The 19297-nt window shown below is 34.8% G+C and overlaps 1 protein-coding gene across 2 annotated transcripts in view; it reads left to right on the top strand.

Moving 5' to 3' along the window:
• The window catches only part of IGF1R (insulin like growth factor 1 receptor), a 380297-nt gene that overhangs the window by 292440 nt on the left and 68560 nt on the right, over positions 1–19297 (top strand). For both annotated transcript variants that reach the window (XM_056807031.1, XM_056807043.1), the window contains 3 exons: positions 6687–6999; positions 13439–13587; positions 16002–16146. In XM_056807031.1, coding sequence (XP_056663009.1) covers positions 6687–6999; positions 13439–13587; positions 16002–16146 — 607 coding nt within the window. The remainder of the gene's footprint in view (positions 1–6686; positions 7000–13438; positions 13588–16001; positions 16147–19297) is intronic.

The raw sequence follows: 19297 nt of genomic DNA, 5'->3' as shown, positions 1-19297 counted from the left end.
GATGATGGATGAGAGAAGAGAAAAAAAATATTAATTAGGAAAACCTGGTGGGATCAAATATGTGGACTTGAGTAAGTCTGATGTCACTCTAAGTAGTAGAGGGAGGTGGAGGTGACAGAGGAGAAAGGTTACAGCAACAGAATTGACAGGACTTGAAAATTGATTGGATGGTGTGTGATATGGTAAAAGAACAGATCAATTCTAAGATTTCAAGTCTGGGTGGCTGGTAAGATGGTAACATCCTTAATGAAATAGAAAAGTTTGTACTAGGGACAGGTTTGAGATGGGGGAACAATGGATGAGAATTTTAGTTCTGGATTTGTTGAAGTTCCTTGGTAGATCTCTTAGGATTCATTTATTGGCAAACAATTGCAGATGTAAGATTAGGGTTTAGAGGAAGAGTTAAGTAAATAGATTTGGTAGTCTATAGAGATGATGTTTGTAGATTAGGACAGTAAAACAAAGAATATAGAAGGAAGACCAAGGTAAGAACTTGAAGGTGATAAAACCACATTTTCAGGGACAAGAGGAAAATGAACCATAAAAGTAGGCTGAGAAGGGACTGTCAAATAGGAAGGGGTAAGATACAAGGAAATTATGTTCCAGAAGACACCGAAAGAGAGACTCAAGAATAATGAGAAAACAGCAATTTCAAATGCCACTGAAAGGTTGGAACTGAGAAAATAAGATTTCATTTATTTGTGCAACTAATAATCTTAAATGCAAAATTAATGTTTCACATGTACTAATATTAATTTGTTTTTTTGTTATGTTTTAATATATATTGCTTTTTTGTAATACGATACTTATTTATTAATATATTCCTTCCTCTACTAATGACCCTTCAATTATAATAGATATTAATAAAAAATCATTTTAGCAAAACCAACCATCTGTTAGTAAATGTAATATTCCATATTCATAATCTGTCAATCTGTAATTGAGAGAGGTAGCATTTCTGAACTCCTTTTTGGGTTAAGTGTTCATTTTAATTGCAGTTTAATAGTTTTTATTATTTCTACTTATAGAATAATAACTAATAAATAATTTCATTTGATTCTTACAATACTTCCAAGTAGGTACTAATATCATCCCCATTTTACAGATGAAGAAACTGTGGTAAACATAAGTTAAACAACTTTTAGTAAATGTCTGAGACTAAATTTGTCATTGTGTATATTGTTTTTCTGATAATATTTTACAATTTACAATATTATCTGTATCTGTACATGCAAGTCTACCTTCCTACGTTTTTTTAGTTCTATGGAACTACTTTTTCCTTTTTTTTTTTCCCCGCTATCACAAAGTCTTGCTATGAACATTTTGATTTATATGGAACCTCTTTGTCTATTTTATGTCATGATTGACTCTTGCCTGTCTTCTTCCCCACTCCATATAATCAATTACCAAGTCTTGTTGATTCAGCATTCATACCATCTATCACAGGCATCCCCTTCTCTCCACTCACAAGGACACTGTCTTACTTTAAATTTTTTCCAAAAACAATTGACTTTTTATTAACTCTAGAACAAAATATAAACTACTCAACCTGGCATTTAAATGCTCTAACAAGCATGCCTCAGCCTACAATCCTTATCTAATTTCATACTCTTTTCTTCCATGTGCTTTATTTTTTTTATCTTTTTTTTTAAACCTTTACCTTCCTTCTTGGAGTCAATACTGTGTATTGGCTCCAGGGCAAAAGAGTGTTAAGCTAGGCAATGGAAGTCAAGTGACTTGACCAGGGTCACACAACTAGGAAGTGTCTGAGGTCAGATTTGAAACTAGGAGCTCGGGTCTCTGGTCCTGACTCAATCCACTGAGCCACCCAGCTGCCCCCTCAAAGGGCACTTTATGAGATGCTTTCTAACCATGATTCCAAATTGCTTTGCAGAATTATTGGACTACTTCACAGTTTTACCAACATGGTATTACTGTGCCTATCTTCTTTTGACCTCTCTAATAGAGACTTTTTCCCCCATCTTTCGTCTCCTTTGTCAAATTATAGGTATAAGACAAAATGTCAGAATTTTTTTAAAATGTATATTTTTATATATATATATATATGTCCTTTGTTTTTATATCAGCTATATTTTCTATTATATTCACATCCTTTTTAAAGAAAATCATCCTTTACAACAAAAAATAAAGAGAAAGAAGCAACAAAACTAACCAGCAGATTTAAAAAGTGTGACATATACAATGTTTCACCCTATCTATATCCCCAACCTTTGCAAAGTAGAATGGAGAGATACCTCTTTACATCTCTTCTCTGGAGCTAAGCTTGGCTATTATAATTGCGCAGCAATTAGTGTTAAGGTTTGAGGGTTTTTTAATTGTTACTGTCCTTTACCTTTATGGTTTGATTTTTTATTACATTGAATGCTTTGGAATTGCAAATCAATTTTATTTTCTCTAAGAATCATATTTCCAAATTGTCATACTTTAAAGTTATAGATTCTTATAACAAATCTAGTTCCCTCAAAATCCTCTTCCCAGCATATACTCTCCTTTATTCTAAAAGAAAAACAAATCAGTGCTCCTTTCTCTCCCTTTACTTTTTTTCTTATAGAATTCTAAAACTTGGAATGTATTATGTTTTAACTTTTGAACTCCATAAAAAAGTCAATCAGTTATGCTGACCTGAGTTTTTTCTCCTTTAGAAAAACCTCTTAATAGATCTTGACAACATTTTATACAGTAATAGGAGAGATATGGTTTACAGTTGTCTGTTGTGGTTATCAGTAGAACTTAATGTCACCCTTGGTTTTCTTATTTCATGATGCCCAATGCTCTAATTTTGGATTCTTCTTCAAACTAGCCTTAGAAACAGAAAATGATCATTTCCTACTTCTCCAGCAGCCTGCTGTTTAGTAATTTTGCTTTCTAATAAAAGATCATTTTCTCCCCTTCAATTTCTCTCTCCTTTTTAATAGTCCACTATATATAGATCATATCATCTAATTTAATAAGTCTCCTTATCCTGAGATTCTTCTCAAAAGAATTATTTTATCTAAAGATAAAACCATTTTGCCTGTCTCTCAGAAGCTCCATGCTCCTTAATGACCAGATTTAGGACTTACTAAAATAACTCGATGAGAAACTGCCCCTGAACTCCCTCATGCTAATTGTATTGGCACTTACCACCACTCCTTTGGTCTAGGATCTGTTAGTGGTTCCATTATGTACAACTTTTTTCTGGTCTATAAAGCTACTTTCTAAAATAGTCTCTGAGGCAAAGAACACACCATGGACAAACTGATTTTTTTTTCTTCTTAATTTTATAAATCTTATGAGTCATGCATTTGAATAAAAATGATGCAGTAGGTACAAGAATCTTAGTTTTCTTTTTGTTTTCCTTGAATCACATAAGACTGCTTCACATCATTAATGCTCCTGGACTTAATTTCCAGCTGTCTGCTGGACAGCTCTACCTGAATGTCCTAGAAGCTTGTTTAGCCCAAATGAGCCCATCTTTTTTTCCCCTTCAATATCTACTTCTCTCTCAGCTTCCCACTTTTTGTTATTGATACCACCATTTTCCTGGTCACTTAAGTTTATAAATTCATCTTTAACTCTGAGTCAAGTTTTATTCTTCATATTCAAGGCCTTCCAACTGACCTTTCCAGCCCTATTTTGCCTATTATGCTATTTCTGTACCAGCCATACTGGAAAGTCCCAGATTTTAGCCTTCTTTCCCCTGCCTCCGTACACTTACATAATCCATCCTCCATGGTTGTACCAGATTTCTTTCATATCTTTGCCTTTTGAAATTGTTTTCTTGCTTCATAAGAAATAATTTGGTTATTTGTCACTTTTTCCAGTCCTTCATGTCTTTTTCTTCCTTCCCTCTCCAAAAGCGATTTTTTTCCTTTTTATGTTTCTTGCACTTTATCTGAATATTCTAGATGTCTCCCTTTCCCTTTTCATAGTTTTCATTGTATTATTTATTTGTAACTTCCTTGTTAGATAATGAGAATTAAGGTTTGCATCTGTTATGGGATTTCTGGTCTTTGATTTTCTATGCCAAACATTATTTCTTACAAATAACAAGTACATAAGGAATATTTGTTCAAGTGAGTTTAATTCTGTAGCATTATTTGAAAGCCTAAATATAGATGTGTTGAAGCATAGAAAGGAAAAAAATCATTTTCATGTAGTTGTCTGGCCCTAAGAAAAGTCATCTTGGTGTTTTTTCCCCCTGGATAATTATTGTAAGCTCCTTAACACCCAAGTAAAGAAATGTTTGGTTGGTTTTTTTTGTTTGTTTGTTTGTTTGTTTTTGCAATACAAATAATGGAAATTATTAAACTTTGAATAACATATTCCACCATGTTTCCCCTTAGTTTTGTGGCATATTAAGATTTAGTGCGTGTACTATAAAACCTAGGGCATGGACATAGAATTGAGAATAAACTGATTATTATTACCATGTGTAAAGGATTCCAGCAGCATTTCAGGAAACCATCATCATATCCTTATTTTAGTCTGTTTTTCAATATAGTCTTAAAAAAAATGAATTCTCCTTTTGGTAATCTGTCCAAGAAAAAAGAAAAAAATTATCATCATTTATTTGAAGCTTGGTAACCTAATTGGCACTCTTCTTTTGATTTTAGACTTTGGAGTTATCCCCATGCTGAATGTTTTGTTTTAAATTCCATCCTATCATTGCGTTGGGGAGAGGTAGATCAGTATGGATATAAAGTAACTTGATAGGTTTTCTAGTTGATTTTTAGCAATCATAGCAAACCTGTATACCCCAATGACTGATGGCCATCAAAATGATCCCATTAGCTTTATATCACTGAAACTCTCGCTGAAATTTTGCAACTCTTCTATTGGAATTATCTTTCTAGTTATTTCTAAGACTCTTGAGAAATATAGTCTTGCTCGATTTTATAGTCACATCTTGTTTTTGACCTTAAAAAGAATCACCCAGTTTGATTCCTACTTTTTCATTAGGTCTTGTTCTGAAGGATTTGGGTTTGCAGGGGAATCTATCCTCAAAGGACCATAATCTTGCAAACAGGAAGTCTATTTAAAAGAAAATTCTGAAAAGAGTTCTAGAAAATATTTGATCAATGCTAGCATCTTTGTTGTATATGTCTGGTCTCTGAAAGGTGACTGCTTTGGAAGGGAAAACTTTCATTTGGCTGTGTCGAAGTTCTGGCATGTTTATAAATAAGTTTTTGTTTTTGAACTCAACCTATAATTTCATTTCGTATAAAGAACTCTCAACAAGTGAATTCCCAGTACTCCAAAACATGTGGCATCTGTTCTTCAATATATAGTTTGATAGTTGTTGGAGACAGAGAATTTAAGTGACTTGCTTAGGACCATGGCAGAGGCTAGAATTAAACCTAGTATTCCTGACTCTGAGACTGTCTGTCTATCTACTATGTTGCCACTTTATCCACCACATGTTTCCTTTTATGTGGATAATAAGCAAATAAGTTAAAATCTCAGTAAAAATTACAGTCACAGCTCAGGTAAATAATAAATGTATATAAAGTATCCCAAAAGTCAGAACAGTTCTAAACCAACAAAGCATATTAATTTAAGCCATTAAAACTTAAAACTGCACTTAGAGTTTCCATGATGCTCTGCATAACTCTACAAATCTTTATACTGAAATAATTTTGCCCTGTCTTTCTAGCTCAAATAAGATTTAGGAAATGTATAATGAAAGCCAGATTGTATATCTGTCTAATTTTGTAGCTCTTTGCATCTTGCTAGCAAGCAAACAAGCTGTAAAGCCTCTTATAATTGCAACATTACTTTTTTAACTAACCACCAAATCATGTTTTGGTGGGAGATCATTAGTGAATTTATCTTTACTAAAGGTTTTGTTTTCATTTAACATCTCTCAAAAGACACACCTTTCTCAACACTAAAAGAATAACTACTTTAAGTAATTCTTCAATGATTAGGTAAATACAATCATATTTCTAATTAAGGAAAATATTTTTTCATGTATAGCATCCTCTTTTGAAAATTAATGCTGTTAAAAGAGTTTATTCAAGAAATTTTATTGTCATATAGAGTAGTAAAAGCTTACTATTTGGGAAGGGAAAATTCTTAATTTCAGCATAAGTTCTGTAACATATCAGTGTCTTGACAATATTTTTACCTCGTTCTTGTTTGTTATTTTTTAAATGAGTCTTAGATGCTTAGCAATTATTTCTTATTTTAAAGGGAAATTACCATACTTAATATTATCCAGATTTTTTTGTGAATGAAATTTTATTTACACATTTTATCTAGAAGTAGATACTAAGTTGTTATACAATTATTTTCCAAAAATGTGCAAGACATTACTATAATTTTGTTTACAAACCAAAATACAAATTAAAATCAATGAACTTTGGATAATTCTCATCTGTGGTGTGCTTAGTACACCCCTGATTTGAAACATACAGAAAAGTGTAAACTACAACAATCTGAATTTCATGGCACTCCATCACCACTATAAAATTTCTTTAACCCAACATGTATACTTAATGCAAAATATTTTTCATGATCTGTGGATGTACAGTCTGGACCACTTTTTGATTATCCAGATATTTAAGGGAATTGATTCACTTGCTCTGATAGACTTTTTGCCCCATCTTGGCTTTATCAGTTTTCTGCCTATTATTAAAAAAAAAAATTAAAGGCATTTAATCATTCTCTTCTTCTCTTTTCAGTGTGTCCTAGCTCATGTGGAAAGCGGGCTTGCACAGACCAGAATGAATGCTGCCACCCCGAGTGCTTGGGAAGCTGTAGTGCCCCAGACAACAACACAGCCTGTGTGGCTTGCCGCCATTACTACTACGCGGGCACTTGTGTGCCCACCTGCCCTCCTAACACTTACAAGTTTGAGGGTTGGCGGTGTGTTGACAAAGACTTCTGTGCCAGCGTTCTCAGTGCTGAAACCAGCGAATTTGAAAAGTTTGTGATCCACAATGATGAGTGCATGCAGGAGTGTCCCTCTGGGTTCATACGGAATGGGAGCCAAAGGTAAGTCAGAAGCCTCATGTTTTCAGTTATGGAACCAAAGCCGTATTTCTATAGTATTTCTTTGGGAGAAAAATTGGGAAATTTTCTTCATATAAAATCAGTAAGCATGTATTAAGTGCTTACTGTCTGCCAGGCATTATCCCAAGCCCTGGGATCAAAAATACAAGGAAAAAGAAAGGAGTCCCTGCCCTCAGTTTATATCTTAATGAGGGAGCCAAAAGGGGGATTAAGAAGGAGAACTAAGAGGAGAAAGAAGGGTGAATTGACCTTCCCTAAAGCAGAGATGCAAGGTGGAACTTGCCAAAGGAAGACGATGGCCAGCATACTGGAGGGATGCTCAAGAGTGAAAAGGACACAGTGTGATGTAGGCTGTAGGGTGAGGAGGTCCCACATGCTGAGGGGAGTTCCAGGGTGAGAAAGGAGCTGAGGCAATGGTATTGAAATACTGAAAGTCTAAATTTAGCCACCTCTTATTTTGCCAGGCACTGTACTTCTTAATTTGGAGGACATTGCTTTTTCAGTTTCCCATTACTTACAAAGGGAAGTTAATTTTCAGCACTGTCACCATAGTATTTATTTTATCTTTTATATTTCATCTGTGAGAGTAAAAATGAACGAATACTCCAAGTATTTAAATTTATAAGATTTAATAACAACAAAGTGAGAAGAGAAAGGGGTTCCTTCAGCCCGGTGAGTGGAGCAAAGAGCCAGAGACCCACACCTGCCACGCTCCTGCTAAGACAAAAGCCACCCCCCTCAAAAAAAAAAACCCACATAATGTGGGTTTCAGCAAAATTTATAAACAAACCCAAGAAAGGGTGCAACACAGGGATGCAAGACAAGGGGACGCCGGGAAGAGTAAAGAGTACTTGGAAATGAAGTCCTCCGGCCACACATCTAAAGACCAGAATAGCTCTTTGCTTTAAAAAAAAAAAAAATTAGAATCCTAGCTGGAATGCTTAGATGGATCCCTTTTTAACATAAAAATATTTTAATACCAAAACTTCCAGTTTCTTACGATTCAGACTTGTTTCTCACGTTTTCTTTGTGTTTCTGTGTTGTGAGCAGCATATTAACTTAAATATCTTTCATTATACTAGTCAGAATAGTTCCATTTAACGTCATCATTAGTTGTGAAAAAATGGTTCCTTTAAGATTATGAGCCAGGTAAGCTGATGTTTCTTTTCAATGTATTTAAATAAAGGCATCTTGCAGTTTTCTAAGAACAATAATTTCGTGTAAACTATACCATAAAGTGGATCATTGTAAGGTAGACCTTGTTTTCTTTAGGTATAGTGTTATAATTTGGAATTATGCTCTTGACTAAAGATATGGGATCAAATAAATCAGAGGCACATCCAACAGTATTTCAGAAAGCCAAAGACGCAGCACCTATAAATTAGTAAAAACTAAAGACAAATAATTTTTAAGTAAAGATAAAGTATAATTATAAAAAGGCAAAATTTTGTTTCCTATGATAAGAAATGAGCATAAATGCAAAGTATATAATAATTATATGAGAAACACAAAAGAAATACTTTCTTCCTCTTTGGGTTTTGTGACATTTCTCTCTTTTCCCCCATACTATGATTGTTTTTTAAAATCTCATTTGCTGCATTATCTTTTATATTATGCCTTCTAATTATAGATATATCTCCATATCTAATTGTAGGTGTAAGTACCACATACTTGATGACTTATTAATGCTACAAGTGAGGGGATGGGGAAGGAGGTTAATGATGATCTCTATGCATACAACTCTCAAATCTATATATCCAGCCCCAATCTCTGTCCTGAGCTCTATCTAATTCCCTGCTGCCCAGTTCCTATTAGACATTTCAGATTGCATGTCCTGTAGCCATCTCAGACTCATCATATCCAAATACTTTTGTCTTTCTTCACCATCACCCCCAACCTCATTATCAGCCTAAACTCCTTTCATTCAAGATTAATTGCAAATCCTTTCTCTAGCTATCACAAATTTTTGAATCTCTCCCTTTTTCCTCCATTCAGACAGCACTGTCCCAATTCAAGTCCTCATCATTTCTATTGAAGACAAGTCTCCCTGCCTCAAGTCTCTCCCCATTTTCTTCTGTCCACACAGCTGCCAGAGTAATTTCCCTGAAGTATAGGTTTGACTAGGACACCCCCATATTCCAAAAATTCCATTGACTTCTCTTGAATAAAAAATACACCTCTCTGGCATTAAAACCCCTTTTACAACCTGGGTTCATCTTCTATTTCCTGCTTTTATGCAGCATTCCTCTTCCTTCCCTCTGCAGCCCAACCTTTGTAGTCTACTTACTTTTTTGGACATAGGATGCTCTATCTCCTCTCTACCTCTGCACCCTCTTCCCCTCCCCTCAACCCTGCCTACTCCACATCTGAAATACTTTACTTTTCCACCTCTGCCTCTTAAAATCTCTCCTTTAAACTTGAGTTTAAACAAGGATCATTCTTTGTAGGAAAGCCTTTCCTGAGCCTCCTTAGGGCTAACATCTTTGTCTCTAAGGTTACTCTATGCCTACCTTTTATAGTTCTTCTGTAGACTCCATCTATGCATGTTATTTTCTTCATTAGATTATTGGGTCTGCTAGGTGGTTCAGTGGATAGAGAGGGCCAGGCTTGGAGTTGGAATTGTGTATGTGTGTACACAAACACACAATGACACACACACATTCATGGTGTTGCTTATCTCTAACATTTAATTAAGTCAGTTCAGGAATAATTTAAAATCATGACTATGAAATTAATGACACTTTTATTTATCGTCCTGTAATAGACGCACGCCTTAAGAATGTAGATGTTATTTTATCTGTGTTTATAGAGAGACAGAAACAGAGAGTTTGTCCCCAATTTTTACCTTTGCCTTTATAGTCCCAACATCTAACCCCAGTTCTTATCACATACTAGACACCTAATGCTTATTGAATGATTGATTGACAACAGGAAGGAAGAAGAATGTACTTACAGGAAGAACCTCATTTTCCCTTTCCTTGAGGCCTTTTGATGGTTTTACACTTTTTTATTAACCATTTGGCAAGAATATTCATGATCCCAGTTGACTGATACAGAAGTCCAACAACATTTTCCCTGCTGTCTGAATAACTCAATCCTATATTCCCCTAGCTTGTCTAGTCAGCCATCAGGCTATTGTGTGTTGGGTTCTGGGTATACAAAAAATGGCAAAAGCTTGGTCCCTTACCTCACAACATTCCCATTCTATTAGGGGAGGCAGAATGCAAAAATTGTGCTCACTAGCCGTATGAAAAAAAAATGTTGAATTAAAAAAGCATGATTAAATGAATGTGTTACTTCTATGCCTTTCCTTTGTTATAATTGATGATGATGATGATGATGGTAATAGCTAACATTTATATGTCCTTTTATGATATGCAAAGCACTTTATGTATGTTAACAAATTTGAACTTTGGAAGATAGGAACTATTATAATATCCATTTTACTGATGGGGAAACTGAGGCATAGCAAGCTTAAGTGATCCTCCCAAGACCACAAGGCTAGAAAGTATCTAAGGCATAATTTGAACTGGGGTCTTCCTTATACCAAATCCAGGATTCTATCTATGCTACTGCCTAATTGCTTACATATTGTGTAATGAGTTTCTAGGGAAAATGTAGTAAATGAAAAGAACTATAATTTATGCTGTTGTTTGCCTGTATCATTTAATTAAGACAGTTGAAATGATTTTAAAACATTAATGTAAAATTAATGACTCTCCTATTCATAGCCCAATAATATATATGCCATATATATAAGTATAGTTCTTATTTTATCCATAAATAGGCACTGTTCTTTTATATCTCAGTATCAACCACAGAAAATCAAAATTCTAACTGGATCTAGATATGTCTATCTAGGAATACATAGTTCTAACTAATTTTGCCTCCTCATTTCTTAGAAATAATCCTATTCAGCTCAACATTTTAGTGCTTTTTGTTTACAATCTCATTGTCCTAGGCGGTAGGAGTAAAAAAAACCATGAATATGACAATAATCATTTCAGATAGATATGGCATGGTTTTGTGAGTTTATAATCTATTGGGGGGAATGCACATATACAAATAACTGAGTTCAAGGAAAAAGGAATCAGTAGAAAAGTGAAGTTCAAGCAAAGTGCTATGAGAAACTGGAAGAGGAAGAATTCAATTTCTGCTGATGGAGGAAATCATTTAGAGGCAATGAAATCCCAGGGAGGCCTTGAAGGGAGAAAGAGACTTCAAAAACGGGGTTAGGAAAGGACTTACCTTAGGTACAGAAGATGGTGTAAATGAAGGAATGGAAATAGAAGTCAGGAGTAAAATTGTATTGAGTGAAATCCTTGTTTGCTAGAACATATTATACCTTAAAGAAGGTAGTAGCACTGATGATAAGAGCAACCCAAATCTCCATGGCACTTTATGGTTTTCACTATGCTAATTTCACAACAGTCCTGTGAGGCTAAGTGGGACAAATATTCTGATCCTCATTTTTAAAATGAAGATGCTAATGTTCAGAGCTATTGTTGCCCATTATGGCACACTGACTAAAATGGCAGAGCTGTGATAAAAGGACTGGATTCCAAATTCAGTGCCCTTTCTAGAGAAGTTAAGGTAGACTGTGATAGACCTTGAAGCTCAAGATCAGGAGTTTATAATTTATTCATTAAACAGTGGAGAACCATTGAATGTTTTTTTAGGAAAAATCAAGCAGAGAAATGCTAGGAAGTAGTTGGGAAATTACCTGGACTCTGCTCTGAGGAATGGATTTGATAGGGAGGGGATCAAGTATCACCAACAACAATAAAAATAGCTAACATTTATATAGCACCTTTTTTAGGTCCTAATAGCTACCCTGGGAGGTGGATGCTATTAAGTGTCCAAGGTCAGACTTGAACTCAGATCTTCCTGACTCTGGACCTTGTTCTCTATGCAGAGTACCATCTAACTGTCTCTAGAATGAAGACAAGGAAAGCAATTTAGGATATAATAAAGAAAACTCCTTTCTGAATGTGATAGGGTTCTGAAAAGCCAAAGATGACACTGAAGTAACAGAACTTCATAATGTATTGAATGTATCAAATAGAAATAGAGAAATGAGGGGATCCACCTAATGAATTTAAGTAAAAACTTATTTTGAATATGTTTGGTTTCTGGTAGTAATGGGACGTGTTGGTGGAAACAGAACCCTAGAACTCTATTTTTATTCTCTCTCTCTCTCTCTCTCTCTCTCTCTCTCTCTCTCTCTCTCTCTCTCTCTCTCTCTCTCTCTCTCTCTCTCTCTCCCCCTCTCCATCCCTCCCTCCTTCCCCTCTCCAGCAATATATATCTGTATACCCAGATGTGTGTGTGTATATGTCATATATAAATATGCTGCCTCTCAGTTTAAATATATCCATATATCTGTATCTGAATTTTCTTTATAAGGTGGTAATCTAAGTCATGGCATGAATAATCTGATCCACAATGAGAGAAACCAGAAAAGTGACAAAGGACAGAACCTTGAGCAATACCATTGTTTAAGAGACAGAAAGAGAATGTGTTCTAACACTTAATAAAATGCGATAATAACAACCAAACACTCCCCCCCCCCCAAAAAAAGAAAAGAAATTGCCAGGGAAACAGAAAGAAATCCATGTATGTGGAGTGTTGCGGAAGTCAAGAGATGTTATCATTCTTCACTTACTTTGAATGTATCTCATGTAGTCCTAAATTCCTTGGTGAGTTTCAGTTTGTTTTTCTACTACACTGAAAACAAGAGTCCACGGCTGAGTAATGAAAACACCTCTCTTTTATTGTAAAAAGCAATAAAACAACTGTTATGTCAATTTATAAGTTTCTGCAAATTCTTCAAGATACAAGATAGTTTAGTTGTACTTTAGGAAGGAAACTATAGACCTATATATGCTAGCCTACTATCTTAATCTCCCTGAAAAATAAAACAAAAGCAATGCCTCCTAGAAATTCTTTACTTGGTTTTATTAGGGCACTGATGGTAGAAATATATTTTATTAATAACACCAGAGTAATTGGGTTCATTCTTTGTTCATTTTCCAGTTCTCACAGAACACAGGCAGAGTAGCACCATTATTAAGAGAACAGGTTTTCTTCTCAACACTGAATGTTTTTCCTTCTTCTGAGACTATTTCTGTTGTGTGGGTCCAGTTTGTGTCTTTCATTAGTATCCTATGGCATGTGCCTCAAAGATATATCACTTTGTTCAATTGGTTTCTAGTAACTTATTTTATTTATTTATTTAATCTCTATGCTCTCCTTTTAAAATTCTGAATAGTTAAACACAAAGCTAGGAGTAGAATTCATTTATTGCTGTATTTTTGTTGTTGTTACACGGGAATAAAAATTGTATATTTACTTAACTTTTTTGTAATTCAAGAGAATTGCAGAATTTTTCACATTTTGGTTAATTCTTTCCCTATACCAGTATGTACTGCAGCCCCTGTGAAGGCCCTTGCCCTAAAGTCTGTGAGGGGGAAAAGAAGACGAAGACAATTGATTCTGTAACTTCAGCACAAATGCTGCAGGGATGCACTGTCTTCAAAGGCAATTTGCTCATTAATATCCGACGAGGCAGTAAGTAACATTCCTAAAAAATTTCTTTGGAGGAACCAGTTGTTTTATTTAATTTTGTTTTCATTTCCTTTTCTATACATTTAAGTGAAAAAATAGTCTCAAAAAACCAAATACAGTAAAAAATACTTGTCAATTAAACTTCTCTCTTTTGCTTTTCCCTCCTCTGAGTGTTGAGAGATTTAGCAAAACTTCACAATTCCCCTAATTGAAGTGTTCTCAAGTACGTAAGTAGATCAGGTATTTAGCCTCTGGCACAGTTTTTCTTCCTACAAGGGAAAACTGAAAATCTCACAGTGCTCATCATTATGGTGAGAGTCACGTCCTATGCAATGAGTGCATGTCCTAACATACAAAATAAACCCTAAATGGGATGTGTCAGGACTGTGACTCATCAGATGGGAAAATTCCAAACAATACTAAACTCCAGAAACTTTGTTTTGTTTTAAATGCAAAGGATTTCTTTCTTTTTTTTTTTTAATGCCTGGTTATCTAGAAGGATGGGGAGAGGGGTTGAACTATTATCTACTTCAAGGATTGAAGATCCCAAAATATATTTGAGAACCAAAGGATAGGGGCCTTTTTATATTTTAAGGAGATGGTTTCTTAGAAATCTAAAAACTTTAGAGCTGTAAAGAAACATTTGAGACTATTCAGAGTAGGCCCCTCATTTTATTACTAGTGAAGCTGCAACTTGTTTAAGCGCAAACTCCCTGAAAAATTTCATCTAGGTTGAAGTTTTTGGCAAATCAAATCATTTTCTCATTGACTTTTATAATTCAGAGATATTTTACTTTCATTTTTGATGGTCTCTGACAGAAGATCTAAACACATTAGATTTAAGTTCTTTGTCCCCAAGATGCATGGTCAAATAATCGATATTCCAAAAATAAAGACAAACACACTGGGCTTGTTGTTTAAAGAAATTCTCTGGGGAATCCTTTTGTAGGATGGAAAACCTTTATGTAGAATAAAAATCATTTACTTATATATCTTTTTTTTTGAAATTGTATTTTCCTTTTAAACATTAATTTTTAAAGGTATACATTTTTTACATTTGTGTGTGGTTAGAAAATTTTTATAAACTTCTTCATATTCATTGATTCCTTCCACCCCCACCCTCCTATATGAGGTAAATGACTATGACTGTTTTGCCCATTTCCCCATACAATTTTCGTTTCCTTCTCTTAAGAAGATTTACTTTACCCTCTAGTCCTATTATGTTTTTTGACTTTCTTCTAAACATCCTTATCGCACATTCTAATCCTATGTATTTGAACCCCAATTTTAGAAACAGTTCAAGCCTATGATTTCACTGGGATATAAGAAGTCTTCCAGTGCTGAAATTTATAGTCAGAGTGTCCTGGGAACCCCCACAAGACAAATGACCAACCCATTGTCATATAGTCAACACACTAAAAATAGGACCTGAACCCAGGTCTTGCTGGCACAGAGACAGGGCTCATTCTTCACTGAAGATGCCTCTTAGTTTAAATATAAGATATATAATTTTTTCCATGATTTTACTGCTGTGGGTACTCTCTCCACAAAAGCAACTCCTCCGCACCCCAGTAGACCGTATTCATGAGGTGCTGTGGCTAAAAAAAATTCATTATTCTGGTAATGAGCCAAATAGAAGATATAAGAAATTAATTAGATCATTTTAAGAGGGTGTGAAAATTTCCCAAAAAGGAGTTTCCCAGACAGTTGCTGATGAAGTTGAAACTGGTGGTTGTGAGAGTTCTCTCATGTTTAAATTTCAGTCTTGGTTATTAACACAATGGCAGGTAAAACCTTCTGACTTCATAATCCAAATGGTTTTTCTGCCAGGCAGTCCTTGGGTAGCTATCAAGAAACTATCAAACTTTGGATAAATTAAAGTTTGAGCCATCATCACTCTTGGAAATAGGTACTCCCTTTTTTAATTTTAGGATTATCAAGTGAAATCAGAATCAAAGTCTATACTGGTAGACTTCTGTGGCTTAGGACCCATAAAAAGAATCCAGATTCATCTATGTTATTTGGTTATTTTTTACTTATATGCTGGCCTTAGACTTAGAGAATTCTGTATGAAGGCATGGAAGGTTGCAATCCATTTTCCAGCTCTGTGGCTTTAGGTAACTGATTAGTATATAGTGTTATCTATTTCGGCATTATCCAACTAAGAGCTTCAGCACACTCGGAACAGGAAAGTTGTGCCTATCGATCCAGACACCCATTTTGTCATTCTTGGACCTTGTCACAAAAGTATTTCTGGAAATAGAAGCCTATCAGTTATTCCTCAAAGTAACACACCTTGAACCCTCCCTAAGAATCCTTCTCAGTCTTTGTAAAAAAAAAAATTTTTTAAGTGGAAAGTCTATCAGCCTTTTACTAAGCGACTTGGTAAATAAGATTGTCTTTCTCTCACAATTTAGATAACATAGCCTCTGAACTGGAGAATTTCATGGGCTTGATTGAGACTGTTACAGGATATGTGAAGATTCGCCATTCACATGCCTTAGTCTCTCTGTCTTTCTTGAAAAATCTACGCTATATTTTAGGAGAAGAACAGCTGGAAGGGTAAGTGGGCTAAATTTCTTGGGTTGCTGTTCAGAACAAAATGATTTTTCCGTCTTTTTTCTTTTTTGTGTGTGGATATTTTGATAAACTTGTTTTGACATTAAGCTTTAAGTGCTGCAACAAGGTACCTTTTGTTCCCTCCCTTTTCCTTTTAAGAGGAAAAGACACTAAAACTATTTTGTGACCATGACACACATTTGATAATATTCCACAGTGACGGATTCGTGTGTGCCTGATGTTCTACCCTTATAATTGAATTCCACTCCTCTTTAAAATGGGCATATTCTCATTCTTTTGACTTTATATATTTAAACCATAATCTTTGGATTTTCCTTGACTTGACATTTTGCCTATATCAGTGATCTGTGAATTAACAATAGGTGGTAAATTTTAACAGTCATCTTCTGCAAGGAGAAAGTTGATCAGTAGCTGAGTAAAAGAAGTATTAAACAGGTATCATAATTTCCATTATCTTTTTGCTGTTCAGGACCTTTTTTTTTCTATTATACTTAAATCACGCTATCTTAAAAATAATCCAAACAAAACTCTGAAATTTGTGTGGATCATTTATTTCATGTTGTTGAATACAAATCCAAATTCATTTAATATATCTGTAGATGAATATAAAGAATTTGTTGTGTTGCTAGAATATTGCTTTTTGGATAGTTGCATTACATAGTAAGTCCTGCATAAAATAGTTTATAAAGTAGAGTTGGGTTCTTCCTTTATTAGAAACAATATTGCTTTTTAGGAATGAGACTATGCAGATGTGCACTAGCATTTCTTCTTTTAAATAGAGCACTTGACAAAGTTAACACTTTGAAAGAAAAGGAGACTTATCTAGTAAATGAGAGAATTCTTTTTAATGAGAATTTGGGAAAATAATTTAGGAAAAAGAGGTGGGAAGGTCATGGGAAAGGTTGTCTCCTGCTGTTTTAACTGCCCCAACTGGATAAAGTTACAGCATCAGGGTTTCTTCACAACCTCCCATTTTTTTCTCAGGCTAATCCTTGGTCAGTCTTAAATTCTTAAAATTCCATCATCTGACATAGCTAAAGTTGAAGGGCAGCTCTTCATTCTCCTTTTGAAAAGCACACTATCTTCTGGGAACATTGATTCTTTGGAAAAGCTTGTTTCTAATTGCAAATTCAAGAAGGTTGTCACTTTGCCTAGCTCTAAGCTGCCTCTGGTAACTTGGGATGTGGCAAGCTGGAAATTCACCAATTAGAATTTTTTTTAAATGACATGAAGGTCAGTTTTCTTTGCAAGTAGTAATTGTGCTTCTGGAATCCCATGTATCTATCAGTAAGCATTTTTGGTTTAAAAGACCAGTAGTTGTGAAGATTTCCTTCTGGTTTTGAGTGGAAATTTTTGAGATTAGAAAATTGTAGAATAGGAGAAATGAAGCAGAGAGAAGAATTTACTCCATTTAATTGGGAAATTATAACAGCTATTTACTGATTCTTCATCACCACCTGGAATACCTAGTGTTGAAAATGACTATTTTAAAGTTCATGGGAACTTTAAAACTTAATTTTTTTCTTAGAGGAATGTATACATATACTATTTTCTCCAGTGTATGATGTAAACAGATGTTATAAACTGTAAAGTGGGAGAATTTTAGAATAGAGATTATAATGCCAGATAATATGGGAAGAATTCAGGCTCTTTGATTTATAGTGGAGTTTATTCATCTTTTGTCCATTTCATTTAAAACTCCATCAGATTTTTATACTCTGCCACAAAAATGGTAGCAGTAAATGCTCTGGTTTGCTCTTTCTGGGATTAACCATCAATTCTAACTCTTCTTCCTCTCTATTCCTCCTCTCTGATCAAGATCACTGATTAGCTACAGTTCATCTCAGTTCCTTTTCATTCTTCATTGAAGTGAGACAAAGTCTAATCACTCCTAAATTGTGACTCCAAATCTACAAATTTGCTTCAGGCACCTCTTCACAGCTGGTATTGCCTGTGTCTTCTTTCAACAAAGTGACTCAGCATTGTACCAATTTAAACACATTGGGAATAACTAAAAATCATAATATCAGACATTTCTTTAGTTCTTTAAGATTTATAGGCCCTTTACGTATGTTATTTTATTTGATGCTCACAACAACCCTATGATTTAGATACTATTATTATTCTCATTTTGTTGTTGGTCAGTCATTTTTTTAAGTCATGTCTAACTCTTTGTGACCCCATTTGGAGTTTTCTTGGCAAAGATACGGGAGTGGTTTGCCATTTCATTCTCCAGCTCATTTTGCAAATGTACAATTGAAGCAAACAGGGTTAAGTGGCTTTGCCTAGGGTCACAAGGCTAGTAAGTATCTTAGGCCAGATTTGAACTCAGGAAGATAAGTCTTCCTAACTCCATGCCCTTACTCTATCCACTGTGCCACTTAGCTGCCCATCCTCATTTTACAAATGAGGAAAATTAGTCTGAGAGGTTAAATATTTGCCTAGGATAACACAGAAAGTAAGTGTTTCAGGCATGATTCAAACTCACACTTTCCTGACACCCTACGTCCAATATTCTATCTACCTTATTAATATCTTTATTTTGCAGCCTTTAACCTGGGAAGCTAAAAAGCAAGATCCAAAGCAGAGAAGCTAAAAGTCTAATTTTTAATCTCATATTTAAGATGATTGTTCTTCAGATAATTTATTTGAAACTTTCAGGTTTCAAAATATTTTCCTCATAAAAACACGTGAAGTAAACACACTAAGTATATTGACCCCATTTTACAAATGAGGAACCTGAGTCTTAGGGATGGTAAGTGACTTGTCCCCAGTCACACATCTAGGAAGTCTCAGAGCTCTTCTCCCCCCATAATCCTTTCCTTAGTGATGTCATCAGCTCTCATAGATTTAATTACCATCTCTTTGATGATGATTCTCAAATCAACCAACCTTTCAGCTAACTGACTCACATTTCTAGTTTCCATTCAGATATCTTGAACTGGATGTCTAGTGAATAGCTTCAACTCATCATATTCAAAATGGCACTCCTCATCATCCTCCCTAAAATCTCCCACCTTTCAAACTTCTGTGTTACTGTTAAGGGCAACATCTTTCTCCCTTAATCTTGCAACCTAGGAGGCACCCACAGTTCCTCACTATCTCTTACCTCCCATATCCAATCCATTGCTAT

Source organism: Monodelphis domestica, chromosome 1, assembly GCF_027887165.1.
Source record: "Monodelphis domestica isolate mMonDom1 chromosome 1, mMonDom1.pri, whole genome shotgun sequence".
NCBI classification, from domain to species: domain Eukaryota; kingdom Metazoa; phylum Chordata; class Mammalia; order Didelphimorphia; family Didelphidae; genus Monodelphis; species Monodelphis domestica.
Note: the sequence above shows the minus strand (reverse complement) of the source record. Positions and strands in the feature narration are given on the sequence as shown.